At 41.4% G+C, this 16,369-nt stretch overlaps 1 protein-coding gene across 1 annotated transcript; it reads right to left on the reverse strand.

Annotated features, from left to right (window-relative positions):
* Positions 1 to 14,594: 14,594 nt before the first annotated feature.
* LOC104104733 (uncharacterized) lies at positions 14,595 to 16,132 on the reverse strand. The gene has a single exon (XM_009612884.1). The coding sequence runs from the start codon at positions 16,098 to 16,100 to the stop codon at positions 14,637 to 14,639; it is 1,464 nt and encodes a 487-aa protein (XP_009611179.1). The 5' UTR covers positions 16,101 to 16,132; the 3' UTR covers positions 14,595 to 14,636.
* Positions 16,133 to 16,369: the final 237 nt, after the last annotated feature.

Consider the following 16,369-nt stretch of genomic DNA (forward strand, 5'->3'; position numbering starts at 1 on the left):
AACTCCAATCTAGTAAAAAAGATTGGTAAAAAATAGGTTGATTGATGATGAAGTGACGTCACCTGCTGATGTGGTGAATGTGGAGGATTAGGAGAAAGAATTCAAAGAAGAGCAATATGGAGAAAAGAAAGTCGGTTGAAAAATTTATAACAGATGATAAGGGTGAACAGATTGAGAAAGAGAAGAGGGAGACCCGACCGCTCAGGAAAAGAAAGGGTAGTGTGGGAGCCCGGTTCTTTAAAGAAGCAATAGGTTGAGCTATTTGAGTTGGAGAGGAAGGAGACTCTGAAGTCTCAAAAAAGTGTTGTTGGGCAGAGTGTTTGACTCTATATTACTGAAAAATGGTGGAACTTCTTGACAATATTGAGTCTCAAAAATAGAATTACCTCTTTATTCCTCTAAGTCCCAAACTTTATGAAAAAGAAGTAAAAAAATACTTCTATGAAAATTTGTGTGTTACTGATAATGATACTCTAATGTTGTATATGGATGGGACTGGTTTTGTTCTTGATGAGCAGTTAGGGAGATTCATGGTGTTCTGAATGATGGTTTATCTTGCTTAGAGAGGTAGAGAACCAGGTCCCTATGGTCCCGTGGCAAAAGAAAATGCTTAGTTGAAGGCTGAGAATAATAGGTTGAGGAAACATGTGGAGAACCTGAGAGAGAAGATCATCCTTGATCAGAGGATTGTGAATGCACGAATGGACAAGCTCATCAAGGCCTTATCCCCTTAATTCTCTTCCTGCCCAGTGATCCATGCCTTTCACCCCTTCTAACTTCCCTCGAATTCCTATCTTCTTTTGATCCCTGTGTTTGATGACATTAGTACTTTAGTTTTTTAAATTGTCATATTATGTATTGATTAAAACTGTTGTGCTTTTGTTATAATTAATCTATTATGGGCAATCACTCTATTTTTTGCAATGATATTTACTTGTTGTTCTTGTTATTGTTTATGATGTGTTGCCCAAGTGGCATGAATTAATGTTGCTGAACTTATTTTTGCTTGTACTTCTTCTGTTATTATTTTCAATGAAGCCAAAAGGAGGAAGTTACATGGGAGTCAACAGGGAAGAGAAACAGAATTGAAAAATTGAATGATATGTTGTATGTGTTGTGCATGAAAGATAGGTTTGCTTTGCAGGGGAAGCATTGTTGTTAACATGTTGATTATAGGTCTGATCCGTAGGGGGAACATGCGAGAATCTAGTTCACAGGGAGAATATGAATTATGGGTTTTTCATTATCAAAAATGGAGAGATTGATAAGTTAGGTTATTTTGTGTTTTGATAATTTGCCAAATAGTCTCGAGGAACCAGATAGAAACCAGTTGTGATCAGTTCCTTTTGTTTGGTTCTCAAGGGGAATATCAATTCTGGATTTTTCATCATCAACAAGAGGAAAATTGATAAGTTATGATATTTTGTGTTTTGATAATTTGCCAAACTGTCTCGAGGAACCAGATAGGAAATAGTCATGATCAGTTCCTTTGTCCTAGATATGATATGTTACTTCATATTTTGATGCTGGTCAAACATTCTCGAGGAACTAGACAGGGACTAGATGTGATCAATTCCCTTGATCGTCGTAAAGTCAACTTTACAGTTGTAAAAGTTGCGACACTGTACTAACTGTGTAACGACCCGACCGGTCATTTTGAGTGTTGTATCTCCATTCCCCTATTTACTGCTTATTTTATGCTTGATTGTTACTATGTGACTTGCCGAGGTAGTTGGTTCGGTTCCGGGGATGTTTCGGAATGAGTTGAGACACTTAGTCTCAAAGTTTAAAAGCTTAAGTTGAAAAGGTTGACCGAATATTGACTTATGTATAAATGGATCCAGAATGGAGTTTTGACGGTTCCGATAGCTCCTTTGGGTGATTTTGGTCTTAAGAGTATGTCCGGATAGTGATTTGGAAGTCCGTAGTTGATTTAGGCTTGAAATAGTGAAAGTTGGAAACTTAGAAGTTTTGAAAATTGAGAAGTTTGACCGAGAGTTGACTTTGTGGTTACCAAGCATGTATTTTGGTTTCGGGAGTTGGAGTAGGTCCGTTGTGTCAATTATGACTTGTGTTCAAAATTTGAGGTCAATCGGACATGATTTGATAGGTTTCGGCATCCATTGTAGAAGTTGGAATTTCTTAGTTTTCATTAGGCTTGAATTGAGGTGTGATTTATGGTTTTGACGTTGTTTTATGTGATTTTAGGCCTCAACTAAGTTCGTATCGTGTTTTAGGACTTGATGGTATGTTTGGTTAAGATCCCAGGGGCCGCAGGTTGGTTTCGATGGTTAACAGGTCAAAAATGGGACTTGAAGCTTTGATGAAGCTGTGGACCTTCTGCTGCAATCGGACATGCGAGGGGATTGTTCGTAAGTGCGATGCCACAACTGCGGCCAGAGTGGCGCAGAAGAGAGGTTGGTCTGGGTAAAGGAGTATTGCAGGTGCAGAGGGAGGAGCGCATCTGTGAGTCCGCAGAAGCGGAATGGTGGTCGCATGTGCGGAATTTTGAAATTGACTTTGGGCGCGCATATGCGGATGCGAGGCTGCAGGTGCGGTCTCACAGGTGCGAGCCTTTGGTCGCAGAAGCGACAGGTCAGGAGTTGAGTGTTTTCTGCAGAAGCGGATTGTTGACCGCAAAGGCGGATAAATGGATAGCAAAAGCGGAACCTCGTGATTTTTCTCATTTTGGACGGACTAAGGCGATTTTTGAGAGGGGTTTCGAATGGTTTCTTGAGGTAAGTCACTTGTGATCATTTTTATTCAATAATTTTATTTCCCCATGGAATTTCCCACCTAGTTATGTGTTTTTTAGGTGGAATTTTGGGAGTTTGAGTCTAGGGATTTGGAGAGTTTAATTTGAGGATTTGAGTGACGATTTGGTATCAGAATTTGGTAAATTTAGTATGGTTGGACTCGTGGTTGAACGTGGGTCCGGGGGTCGACTTTTGAGTTGACATTTTGACTTTTGATTTAGAACTTAGTATTTTCATATGGAATTGATTCCCCTAGCATGAGTTGATCGTATGTGGTTAGATTCGAGGCATTCGGAGGCCGATTCGGGAGGCAAGGGCTTGTTAGAGTAGAGTTTTTCACGACTTGAGGTAAGTAACACTTCTAAACTTGGTTATGAGGGTATGAAACCCCGAGTTACGTGTTATGTGATTGGTGTTGAGGTAACGCACATGTTAGGTGACGGGCGTGTGGGAGTGCACCATAGAAATTGTGATTTAGTCGATTCCATGGAACTGTGTAGCTATCTTATCAGAATATTATTATTGTGCTCTACGTGTTAGGGCACTTGTGCTATGCTTTATGCTAGAAATCATGTTTAGGATATGTACTGGTACTATTGGGCCCCACAGTGGTCGATCTTTATTATTGAGTTATTTGCTCAATTGCTGTTATGTACTTAGTCGCATTCATCATTGCATATCATATCTTAGTCTATGTTACCGTATATTGTAACATCTTGTATCATTGATTTAGGCTTCTTAGCATGAGTGTTGTGAGCCCGAGAGACTGGAGAGATTGATGACTGAGTGAGGCCGATGGCCTGTTTATGAGTGACATTTATGGTATCGGGTTGCACACCGCAGCAGACTTTATTGATTCATGCCAGGATTTGGCTTATTATAGCGTTTGGGCTGGATCTGCCCCTTCGGAGTCTACACACCCACAGTGTACGCAGTGGCTATTGATTCACTTGCATGGGTTGGATCTACCCTGGATTTATTTGCATTGGGCTGGTTCTGCCCTGGATTTATTAGCATTAGGGTTGCATCAGCCCTGTACAGTATTGAGTGGTTGAGTGAGAATTGAGACAGTCAGGTTGAGTACTCCGAGAGTGCGAGTACGCGAGGCTTTCATTGTGTTGCATCACATACGATATGCATATTGGCTTGTAGATATAGAGATAGCATATTCCTCATATCATTCAGACTTGACATATTTTATCTGTTATGAGTTGAAATGCTAAACCTCAAAGCATGTCTAAATTCTTGTATCGTTACCTGCAGATTATGAATTTCTGAGATATTACTGTCATATTTTCCGTAAACTTCCGTACTTTTAATTCTATATGTGTGTTGTAATGTTCAAGCTCGTCACTACTTTCAGTCCAAAGGTTAGATTTGCTACTTATTGAGTTGGTTGTACTCACGCTACATCCTGCACTTCGTGTACAGATCCAGGTGTTACCGGACACAGTGGCTGTTGATTCTTAGAGTTTTCAGTCATTCAGAGATTTTCGAGGTAGCTGCCCTTGTGTTTGTAGACCTTGACTCTCTACCCCTATCCCTTAGTTTAATTATTCAGTTTTGCTTTCTTAGACAATGTATCAGACCTTGTATATTTTATATAATGCTAATGTACTCAGTGACACCATGGTTTGGGAAACCTTTGTATCGAGTTGTGACGGGTTTATCTAGTTTTTATGAGATTTTCACTTATTTAAACTTGTTTTAGTATATTTTAAATTTGAAAGTGTTGGTATGTATGAGTTGTCGGCTTGCCTAGTATCATGATAGGCGCCGTCATGACAGGTTGAGTTTCGTGTCGTGACAAGTTGGTATTAGAGCCATAGGTCTCACGATTCATGATCAGATTTAGTAGAGTCTTGCGGATCGGTACGGAGAATGCCGAACCCTTAGGAAAACTTCACATTCTTGTATTCTTGTCGTGCGAATTTGTTGATTCCGTGAACTAAACTTCTGTTATTCTATTCTCTCATAGATGGTGAGGACATGTGCTACCGGACTGGACGGACATCCACCTGTACCACCGGTTAGGGCAACGAGAGGTCGGGGTTGTGGTAGGGGTCAAGGTAGGGACCGGGGTGCAGCTCGTACAGCAGCTAGAGCAACACCTGCAGATCCACCAATGGCTCACCGCTCAGAAGCAGGATCCGGATGTGGTTGAGCCAGTGGGGACAGCTCAGGCACTAGTTGTGCCCATTGTGATTCCAGGCCTTCAGGAGGCTCTGGCTCAGATATTGACTGTTTGCACCAGCCTTGCTCAGGCGGTTTCTGTTCAGACCGTGCCAGCCATTTCTTAGGCCGATGGAGGTACTCAGACTCCCACTTCCTACACTCATGAGCAGGTGGTGTAGGGACTTCAGACACCGAGGGTTCTGCCAAGACAGCTGGTTGCAGCTGCTCAGGCCCAGGTGGGTCCCGTTATGAGTGATGAGGAGCATAACAGACTAGAGAGGTTTGGCAGGCTCCAGCCTACATCATTCATTGGGGTTGAGTCAGAGGATGATCAGGACTTCTTGGATAGGTGCCAGTGATTCTTCGCACGACGGGTATTCTGGAGTCTAGTGGAGTCCCCTTTACTACTTTTCAGCTATCAGGGGCTGCCTTCAGATGGTGGGAGGCCTACGAGAAGAGAATGCCAGTCGGTGTTTCATCACTTTCATGGCATGAGTTCTCCGTTCTCTTCTAGGAGAAGTGTGTGCCACAGAGCCACAGGGAGGAGCTGCGCAGGTAGTTCCAGCAGCTACATCAGGAGGGCATGTCTAGGACCCACTATGAGATGAGATATTCAGAGTTGGCTCGTCACTCATTTTGGTTGGTTCCCACGGAGAGGGAGAGGATTAGGAGGTTCATTGATGGCCTCACATATCAGTTGCATTTTTTTATGACTCGGGAGAGTATATCTCGTGTTAGATTCGACTAGGTGGTTTATATTGCTTGGTTGTTAGAGATGGTCCATAGTCAGGAGCATGAGGAGAGGGAGTCCAAGAGGCCTCATAGTTCAGGTAGGTTCAGCGGTGTTCCTTCTGGGGGCAGTTTTGCCACAACAGGGGTCGTCCTTATAGGCCTGCTCAGATGGCTCATCTAGTTCATCGTGATGCATCATATAGACATGGATCATACAGTGCTCGACCGGGTCAGTCATCTATTACTGTACTCCTACCTCATAGTTCATCTCGTGCACCTTCAGTTCAGGGCTCATATGCACCAGGTTCTTCTAGTAGTTATTTCGGTTCTCGGGGTCTACCTCAGTACTTGCCACCATTTTCCAAGAGGGGTTGTTTTGAGTGTGGGAAGTTGGGTCATGTGAAGAAGTATTGTCCCTCCGTACGTGAGGTCCTATTTAGCAGAGGAATCAGGCCACGACTTCAGCACCAGTTACTTCACCATCCGCCTAGCGATCTTGGGGTGGGGCTCAGGTAGCTAGGGGTCGCCCTAGAGGGAGAGGCCAATTAGGTGGCGGTCAGGCTCGATTCTATGCTATTCCTGCCAGGACAGATGTCGTTGCTTCAGACACGGTGATCACAAATATTATCTCAGTATGCCATAAGGATGCTTCTATATTATTTGATCATGGTTCCACTTATTAGTATGTATCATCATATTTTTCTCGTTATTTTGATATGCCCCTTGAGTCCTTTGATTCATCTGTTCATGTATCTACGCCAGTGGGCGATACTATTATTGTGCACCGCGTATATCAGTCATGTGTAGTGATTATTGGGGGATTAGAGACTAGAGTTGATCTCTTATTGCTCAGTATGGTCGACTTCGATGTGATTGTGGGTATGGATTGGTTGTCTCCATGTTATTCTAGATTGTCATGCTAAGACCATGACGTTGGCGATGTTAGGGTTGCCAAGGATCGAGTGGAGTGGTTCTCTTAATTATGTTCTCGGCAGGGTGATTTCATATTTAAATTCCTAACGGATGGTTGGGAAGGGGTGTCTATCATATTTTGCCTCTGTGAGGGATGTTGGTGCCGATACCCCTACTATTGATTCTGTTCCAATAGTGTGAGACGTTACGGATGTTTTTCCTGCAAACCTGTCAGGCATGCTACCCGGCAGGGATATTGATTTTGGTATTGACTTGGTGCAGGGCACTTAGCCCATTTCAATTCCTCTGTATCGTATGGCACCAACTAAGTTGAAGGAATTGAAAGAGCAACTTTAGGAACTTTTTGATAAGGGGTTTATTAGGCCTAGTGTGTTGCCTTGGGGTGCACCGGTTCTGTTTGTGAAGAAGAAGGATGGTACTATGCGGATATGCATCAACTATAGGCAGTTGAACAAAGTTACAATCAAGAACAAGTATCCTTTACCGCGCACTGATGATCTATTTGACAAGCTTCAGGGAGTGAAAGTGTTCTGTAAGATTGATTTGAGGTCTAGGTATCACCAGTTGAAGATTCGGGACTCGAATATTCTAAAGACGGCATTGAGGGCCCGTTATGGCCACTATGAGTTCCTTGTGATGTCTTTTGGGATGACCAACGACCCAGCAGCATTCATGCATCTGATGAACAGTGTATTTCAGCCTTATCGTGACTTGTTTGTCATAGTATTCATTGATGATATCCTGGTGTACTCACATAGCCAGGAGGAGCATGCCCTGTATTTAAGGATTGTATTGAAGTTGCTGAGGGAGGAGAAGCTTTATGCCATGTTCTCCAAGTGTGAGTTTTGTCTTAGTTTGGTGGCGTTCTTGGGGCACGTGGTGTCTAGTGAGGAGATTAAGGTGGATCCAAAGAAGATAGAGGCAGTTCAGAGTTGGCCCAGATCATCCTCAGCTACTGAGATTTAGAGTTTTCTCGCCTTGGCCGATTATTATCGTCGCTTCGTGGAGGGTTTCTCGCCTATTGCAGTGCCTTTGACCAAATTGACCCATAAGGGTGCTCCATTCAGGTGGTCGGATGATTGTGAGGAGAGGTTTCAGAAGCTCAAAACTGCCTTGACTACAGTTCCAGTTCTAGTTCTGCCTTCAACTTTTGGCTCTTATACAGTGTATTGTGATGGTTCTCTGATTGGTATTGGGTGTGTCTTGATGCAGGAGGGTAGAGTGATTGATTATGCTTCCCACCAGTTGAAGCCCCATGAGAAGAACTACCTTGTTCATGATTTGGAGTTGGCAGCCATCATTCATGCATTGAAGATTTAGAGGCAGTATCTCTATGGTGTATCTTGTGAGGTGTTTACGGATCATCGGAGTCTCTAGCACTTTTTCAAACAAAAGGATCTAAATTTGAGGCAGCGGAGATGGTTGGAGCTGCTAAAGAACTATGATATTATTATTCTGTATCACCCCGGGAAGGCAAATATGGTGGTTGATGCCTTAAGTAGAAAGACGGTGAATATGTGTAGCCTTGCATTTATTCTTGTTGGTGAGAGAACACTTGCAGTTCATGTTCAGGCCTTGGCCAACCAGTCCGTGAGATTAGATGTTTCGGAGCACAGTCGATCTTCTTTATATGATCGTATCAGAGAGCGCCAGTATGATGATCCCTATTTGCTTGTCCTTAAGGACACAGTTCAGCACTACTATTGGGGATGATGGGATGTTGAGGATGCAGGGTCGGATTTGTATGCCTATTGTAGATCGACTACGTGAGTTGATTCTTAAGGAGACCCACAGTTCGCGGTATTCCATTCATCAGGGTGCCGCGAAGATATACCAGGACTTGAGGCAACATTATTGGTGGAGGAGGATGAAGAAGGATATAGTAGGGTTTGTAGCTCGGTGCCTAAATTGTCAGCAGGTGAAGTATGAGCATCAGAAACCATGCAGATTGCTTTAGTGGCTTGAGATTTCGGAGTGGAAATGGGAGCGTATCACCATAGATTTTGTAGTTGGGCTCCCATGGAATTCAAGGAAATTTGATGCTATTTGGGTGATTGTGGATCAGTTGACCAAGTCCGCGCATTTCATTCCAGTCGGGACTACTTATTCTTCGGAACAGTTGGCTGCGATCTACATCCGCGAGATTGTTCGCCTTCACGGTGTGCCGGTGTCCATCATTTCAGATCGGGGCACGCAGTTTACATCGCAGTTTTGGAGAGCAGTGCAGCGAGAGTTGGGCACACATGTTGAGTTGAGTACAACATTTCACCCTCAGATATACGGATAGCCCGAGCGCACTATTCAGATATTAGACGATATGTTATGCGCTTGTGTCATAGATTTCGGGGGTTCATGGGATCGGTTTCTGCCGCTTGCAGAGTTTGCCTACAATAACAGCTACCAATAGAGCATTCAGATGGCTCCGTATAAGGCTTTGTATGGGAGACTGTGTCGGTCTTCGGTGGGATGGTTTGAACCGGGTGAGGCTAGGCTATTGGGTACTGACTTAGTTCAGGATGCTTTGGACAAGGTTAAATTGATTCAGGATTGACTTCGCACGGTGCAGTCTACATAGAAGAGCTACGCTGATCGGAAGGTCCGTGATGTTGCTTACATGGTTGGGGAGAAGGCAATTCTCAAGGTTTCACCCATGAAGGGTGTTATGAGGTTCGGGAAGAAGGGCAAGTTGAGCCCTTGGTATATTGGGCCGTTTGAGGTGCTTCTAAGGATTGGAGAGGTGGCTTACAAGCTTGCCTTGCCACATAGTTTAGCAAGTGTTCATCCAGTGTTTCATGTTTCTATACTCCAGAAATATGTCAACGATCCGTCTCATATTTTAGACTTCAGCACGATTAAGTTGGATAGTGATTTGTCTTATGATGGGGAGCCGGTGGCCATTTCGGATCGACAGGTTTGAAAGTTGAGGTCAAAGAGCATAGCTTCAGTGAAGGTGCAGTGGAGAGGTCATCCAGTTGCGGAGGCTACTTCAGAGACCGAGCAGGAGATGCGGAGCAGATATCCATACCTATTTAAGATTCCAGGTATGTTTCCAAACTCGATCGATAACAAACGTTTGTTTAAGAGGGGGAGGATGTAATGACTCGGCTGGTCGTTTTGAGTGTTGTAGCCCCGCTCCCCCATTTACTGCTTATTTTATGCTTAATTGTTACTATGTGTCTTGCTGGGGTAGTTGGTTCGGTTTCGGGGATATTTCGGAATGAGCTGACACACTTAGTCTCAAGGTTTGAAAGCTTAAGTTGAAAAGGTTGACCGGATGTTAACTTATGTGTAAATGGATCTGGAATAGAGTTTTGATGGTTCTGATAGCTCCGTTGGGTGATTTTAGACTTAGGAGTGTGTCCGGATAGTGATGTCCGTACTTGATTTAGGATTGAAATGGCAAAATTTGGAAACTTAGAAGTTTGAAAATTGAGAAGTTTGACCAAAAGTTGACTTTGTGGTTACCGAACTTGGATTTTGGTTCCGGGAGTTGGAGTAGGTCCGTTATGTCATTTATGACTTCTGTGCAAAATTTGAGGTCAATCGGACTTAATTTGATAGGTTTCGGCATCAATTGTAGAAGTTGGAATTTCTTAATTTTTATTAAGCTTGAATTGGGGTGCGATTCGTATTTTTGATGTTATTTGATGTGATTTGAGGCCTCGACATAGTTTGTATCGTGTTTTAGTACTTGTTGGTATGTTTGGTTGAGGTCCCGGAGGCCTCGGGTTGGTTTGGTATGGTTAACGAATAAAAAATGGAATTTGAAACGTTGTAGAAGTTGTGGACCTTCTCGTGTGATCGCACCTGCGAGGGGATTGATCACAGGTGCGGCTGTAGTGGCCCAGAAGCGAGGTTGGTTTTGCTAAGGGAGTATCGCAGGTGCGGAGGGAGGAGCGCATCTGCGAGTTCGCAGAAGCAGAATGGTGGTGATAGGTGCGGAATTTTGAAATTGGCTCTGGTCGCACAGATGCGGATGCGGGGCCGCAAGTGCGAGCCTTTGGCCACAGAAGTGGCAGGTCGGGAGTTGAGTGTTTTTCTGCAGAAGAGGATTGTTGACCACAAAAGCGGTGTCGCCGAAGCGGAACCTCTAGGCAGAATATTTAATTCGAGGGTTTCGTGATTTTTCTCATTTTGGACTTTGCAAACTCGAACTAAGGAGTTTTTTTAGATGGATTTCGAAGGGTTTCTTGGGGTAAGTCACTTGTGATCATTTTTATTCAATAATTTTGTTTCCCTATTGAATTTCCCACCTAGTTTCTATGTTTTTGAGGTGGAATTTTGGGAGTTTGAGTCTAGGGATTTGGAGAGTTTAATTAGAGAATTTGAGTGAAACTTTAGTGACGAAATTTGGTAAATTTGGTATGGTTAGACTCATGGTCGAATGGGCTTTCGAATTTTGTAACTTTTATTGGATTCCGAAACGTGGGCCCGGGGGTCGACTTTTGATTTGACTTTTGAATTTTGATTAAGAACTTAGTATTATCATATGGAATTAATTCCTATTGCTTGAGTTGATCGTATCGAATTGTTTGTGGTTAGATTTGAGGCATTCAGAGGCTGATTCGCGAGGCAAGGGCTTGTTGGAGTATAGTTTTGCACGTCTTGAGGTAAGTAACACTTCTAAACTTAGTTCTGAGGGTATGAAATGTCGAGTTAAGTGTTATGTGATTGGTGTTGAGGTGACGCATATGCTAGGTGACGGGAGTGTGGTCGTGCACCGTAGAAATTATGATTTAGTCGATTCCATAAAATTGTGTGGCTATATCATCTGAATATTATTATTGTGCTCTATGTGTAGGGCACTTAAGCTATGATTTATTCTAGAAATCATGTTTTGGCTATGTGTTGGTACTATTAGGACACACGGTGGTCGATCTTTGTTGTTGAGTTATTTTCTTAATTGTTGTTATGTACTCAGTCGCATTCATCATTGCATATCATATCTCAGTCTCTGTTACCGTATATTATAACATCTTGTATCATTGATTTGGGCTGCTTAGCATTAGTGCTGTGAGCCTGAGAGACTAGAGAGATTGATGATTGAGTGAGGCCGATGGCCTATTTGTGAGTGACATTTATGGTATCGGGTTGCACGCCGCAACAGACTTTATTGATTCATGCCAGGATTTGGCTTAATATAGTGCTTGGGCTGGATCTTCCCCTCCGGAGTCTACACACCCACAGTGTGCGCAGTTGCTATTGATTCACTTGCATGGGTTGGATCTGCCCTGGATTTATTTGTATTGGGCTGGATCTGCCCTTGATTTATTAGTATTAGGGTTGGATCTGCCATGTCCAGTGCTGAGTGATTGAGTGTGATGAGTGAAAATTGAGACAGTCAGATTGAGTACTTCGAGAGTGCGAGTACGCGAGGCTTTCATTGTGTTGCATCACATACGATATGCATATTGGCATGTAGATATAGATATGTCATATTCCTCATATCATTCAGACTTGACATATTTTATTTGTTCTGAGTTTAAATGATAAACCTCGAAGCATGTCTAAATTCTTGTATCGTTACCTACAGATTATGAATTTCTGAGATATTACTATCATATTTTCCATAAATTTCCGTACTGTTAATTCTGTATGTGGGCTGTAATATTCAAGCTCGTCACTACTTTCAGTCCAAAGGTTAGATTTGTTACTTATTGAGTTGGTGGTACTCATGCTACACCCTGCACTTCGTGTATAGATCCAGGTATTTCCAGACACAGTGGTTGCTGATTCTCAGTGTTCTCAGTCATTCGGAGATTTTCGAGGTAGATGCCATGGCGTCCGTAGACCTAGACCCTCTTCCCCTATCCCTCAGTTTTACTTATTCAGTTTAGGCTTTCTTAGACAGCGTATCAGACTTTGTTTTGTTTTTGTATAGATGCTCATGTACTCAGTGACACCCTGGTTTGGAAAACTTTTGTATCGAGTTGTGACAGTTTTATCTAGTTTTTATGAAATTGTCACTTATTTAAACATGTTTTAGTATATTTTAAATTTGAAAGTGTTGGTATGTATGAGTCGTCGGCTTGCCTAGTATCATGATAGGCGCCATCACGACAGGTTGAATTTCGGGTCTTGACAAACTGGCAGCAGTACAGCAACACAACTATAGTTAGCTAAGGCCAAACTAAAAGACCTTATCTTTTCTCACATGTTCACTCATATATAAACAATATGATACAAGGTTTTGACCTAACATTTGCAAATCTAAAAATCATATTCTCTTAAGTGCTAGCCACTACTGCCTTCAAGGCTCTCTCAAGAACAAAGCTGATACAACCTCAAGGACCAGATCCAGAGATTGAAGATATCTTAAATTCTTATGTTTGTTGAGTCTTTGTTATTTTGTTCTTCACTTGTAATCCTACGCTACTTTCAAGAAGTGTCTTTGTAGGATAGATTTCAACAATTGTTGGTTTGGTTTCTTGACTAGATTTAGTCAATGTTTGTTGCTTTATAATAGAGTTATTGCAAAGGGTTTACAATATAATTATTGTAAGGGGTGAAGGATTAAGAGTTTAATTCCTACATTACAATAGGTTGTAATCTGATGTTTTCTCGGTTTAGTGGAGTTAAATTCCTATTAGGGTAGGTCATGGTTTTTAATCCCTTGAGCAAGGAGTTTCTATATAAATATCGTGTGTCTTTTACTTTTCGCTTATTTATTGTGGGAACAGATAGAGAACCTAGTTCCATATACTATTTGTTGGACTCCTAATTTCTATCATGTTGATATCATCTACATGCATGACTAGGAGTACATGTTTTTCATAACAATGTCTGAGAACACTGAATGATCTAATCGAGTCCTTACAAGATCAAAGCTAAGAACAAAAAATCGAAGTGACTACTAAACCACACTCGGGAAGGTTTCTTGAGGTTGTATAAGAATTTGTGGAGTTTACATGCATCCATGTGGTTTCTCCATCTAAATCTTATTTTCTTATCCAAAAATATAAAAAGATATTTGTGATGTCTGTGGACTCTCCATTCGATCCTTCTTGAAATAAGGATCAAGGAATCTGACATGTTTGCAAGTCAACGAGTGAGTAAATGACATGCATATAAGGCGCAAGGGAGCTGAATGGTGGGATCCCCTAAGGGGTGCACTGCGACCACCGATCTTGATCTTTTGTTAAGGGTTCCAGTGTGAACATACATGTGGGAACACAAAAGATGATGAACCAGAGAGAAACTCTGGTGGAGGCCTACAACCATACTGACGTGCAAATCATTCGTCTAACATGGATGCAAAAACGAAAAACTAATCGAACCGTCTAGTAACACATTCCCTCTAAAGTCGATCGTCTAGTAGTAGATTCCCTTTAAAGTCGAATTGTCTAGTTGTTGACTTCCTCTTGTGGTTCCCTCAAGATAGTTGGAACTTGTTGCCAATTTTCAGATAAAGCAAATGATTAGAAGAATAACGGCCCCAGCCTACTCTCAAACTTTAATAAGTTTCTTTATCAGAAAAGGATTTAAAAAAAAACACAAAAGATTCAGCTAACGACCAAATTTCCAGCATAATTCTATTGAAAGTATTTGTCAAAAAGCAAACTTTCTTTAGAATTGGATTGGTAGCTAGGCCCCTAAAGGGTATCAAGTGCAACTTACACCTAGCTTTTCCTATCTTAAAATGTATTTCTTTTCTAATTGTGGAGTATTAGTTCAGTGGATAAAAACCATTTGGCCAATTAAATGATTACTGGATTTCACTAATTAATTAGTTAAAACTTAACATGTTGTTGTCCTTATAATTATAGTGACTTTAACTCTTAAAGATTTGAAAAGCTCATGTCACAAGCAATAATGGTTCTCTATGATGTATAGATTACCAGTTTTGAAATTCAATAGCGAGGAGTTAGTTTCTTAATTTACCTCGTACACAAGAAAAATGTAACTTCCAATAAAGTTTAGTTTCTTAATTTACCTCGTACACGAGAAAAATGTAGCATTCCAATAAATTGGTCAAACGCCAGTCCAGACTCTCCAATATGAGTGTAATAAGATATCAATATAACATTAATCAAAAAATCTTTAGAAATCTGTGGGAAGAGGGTATTGACAATATCTAGTGTTTTTCATACAAAGAAAGAACCTCTCATAAGCCAATGCCATTTTGCTAGCTGTGAACATTGAAAGTGCATATGACTTGCAAAGCATTCCTTTCTTTTGCAAAACTGCTGTACCATCTTTAATTGCAGACTCCAATGCTTCTATAAATGAGCCTACATTTGGTGAAAATGTGTAACCAAAATCTTCATTTAACACCACAGTTCTTGTTATACTTGGGTAGTTTGGTGTCAAAACTGGTTTTCCACAATGCATAGCTTCTATTAATGTAAGATCTAGTCCCTGAGGCCTCAAAGTTGGGTTCACAAACACATCAAGTGAATTGTAAAATTTTGATAGTTCGGAGGGCTCTAATGCACCTAAAACCTTCACATTTTGACCTAATTCCGCGTACCTTTTTCCCCACGGACCTGACCCTGCCACTATCAGAAAAACTCCCGGATGGCGCTTGGCTATGAACGAAAACGCCTCATGGAGAAGTGGGTGTCCCTTGTCCCTTACCAATCTTCCAGCAACTCCTAAAACCAAGCTAATATTTGATGGGATCCCAATTTTTTGGCGAAAATCTGATCCGGATATAGGGTCATGTACAAACTTAGTCTCATCAATTCCATTGAGTATAACATGTACATATCTTTGAGGGAGTTGATAAATGTTTACTAGAACTTCCCCTGCACTATTGCTTATGCATATATGATGAGTATAGCTCGAAAAGAACTTAATTTCATCGACAAGTTTTGGCATTGCTTCTTGAAGTTCAGTCATAGGCCCTGATGATAATTGCCCATTGTGGTTTTCAAACAGTTCTTGATATAGCTTTGAGTGCATAATCTCGTACCAAATTCCATGCCATGTCACTGCCACATTAGGCACAAATCTCGCGCGCCAATGAGGCAATGTCACACTCTCAGTGTGCACATAATCAAAAGGTCTAGCCCTATTTTCTTGATCAAATATATCAAAAGCTAAAGAACAATTGAGTGAGCCATGATTATTAGCTGCAAAATAGACATGAAGGTTACCAACATGAATATCTTTATGAAATTTCCTATCAGATGGCACAGTGAAAATATGAATATCATGTCCTCTAGCAGCAAGGGCAGTGTATAACGTAAACGCGTGTCGTTCCATGCCTCCAGGATCTGCTCCAATTGGCCATGTTTTTGAAAAAACTGCTAATTTTAGTTTCTCAGAATTTGGTCCAAATGAAAGCTTATTCCATGGAAATTTTGCGTCACGTAAATCGCCACGAAATAGACCTCCCTGATGGTCCAACAAGTGTGGCTCTTGTGAATTTCTTGAAGGGGAAAATAAGTAGACAAGAGAAGCAATGAAGAGAGTTGTTGTGAGAATAGTTGAAGTTCTTAAAGAAAGAAACTTATTAGAAGCAATGGATTTGGTGGAATAATGGTTGTACTTCAAACCCATTGGAAGAGCTTTAGGTTTGGTTCTTTCATCATTTTGATTTCAAGTTAACATTACTAAGTTAATTATAGCAATGGTCAGACCCATTAATGCCGGATCTATTTTTCTCATATTCAAATGCACATGGTTTTCCTGAAAATCTTGTCAAGTTTCCCTTGTTTGAAAACCTCACATGTGCTGAGCTGACTTCAAACTTAATGTAGTCTTTTTCTTCGTTAACTTAAGACTTAAATTTAAATCTGTATATTTTGGTATTTAGATTCAACTTCTAT

This window comes from Nicotiana tomentosiformis, chromosome 6 (genome assembly GCF_000390325.3).
Source record: "Nicotiana tomentosiformis chromosome 6, ASM39032v3, whole genome shotgun sequence".
Lineage (NCBI taxonomy): Eukaryota > Viridiplantae > Streptophyta > Magnoliopsida > Solanales > Solanaceae > Nicotiana > Nicotiana tomentosiformis.

Coding starts and splice junctions, on each gene's coding strand:
- LOC104104733 (XM_009612884.1), bottom strand. CDS start 16,100: ATGGGTTTGAAGTACAACCATTATTCCACCAAATCCATTGCTTCTAAT.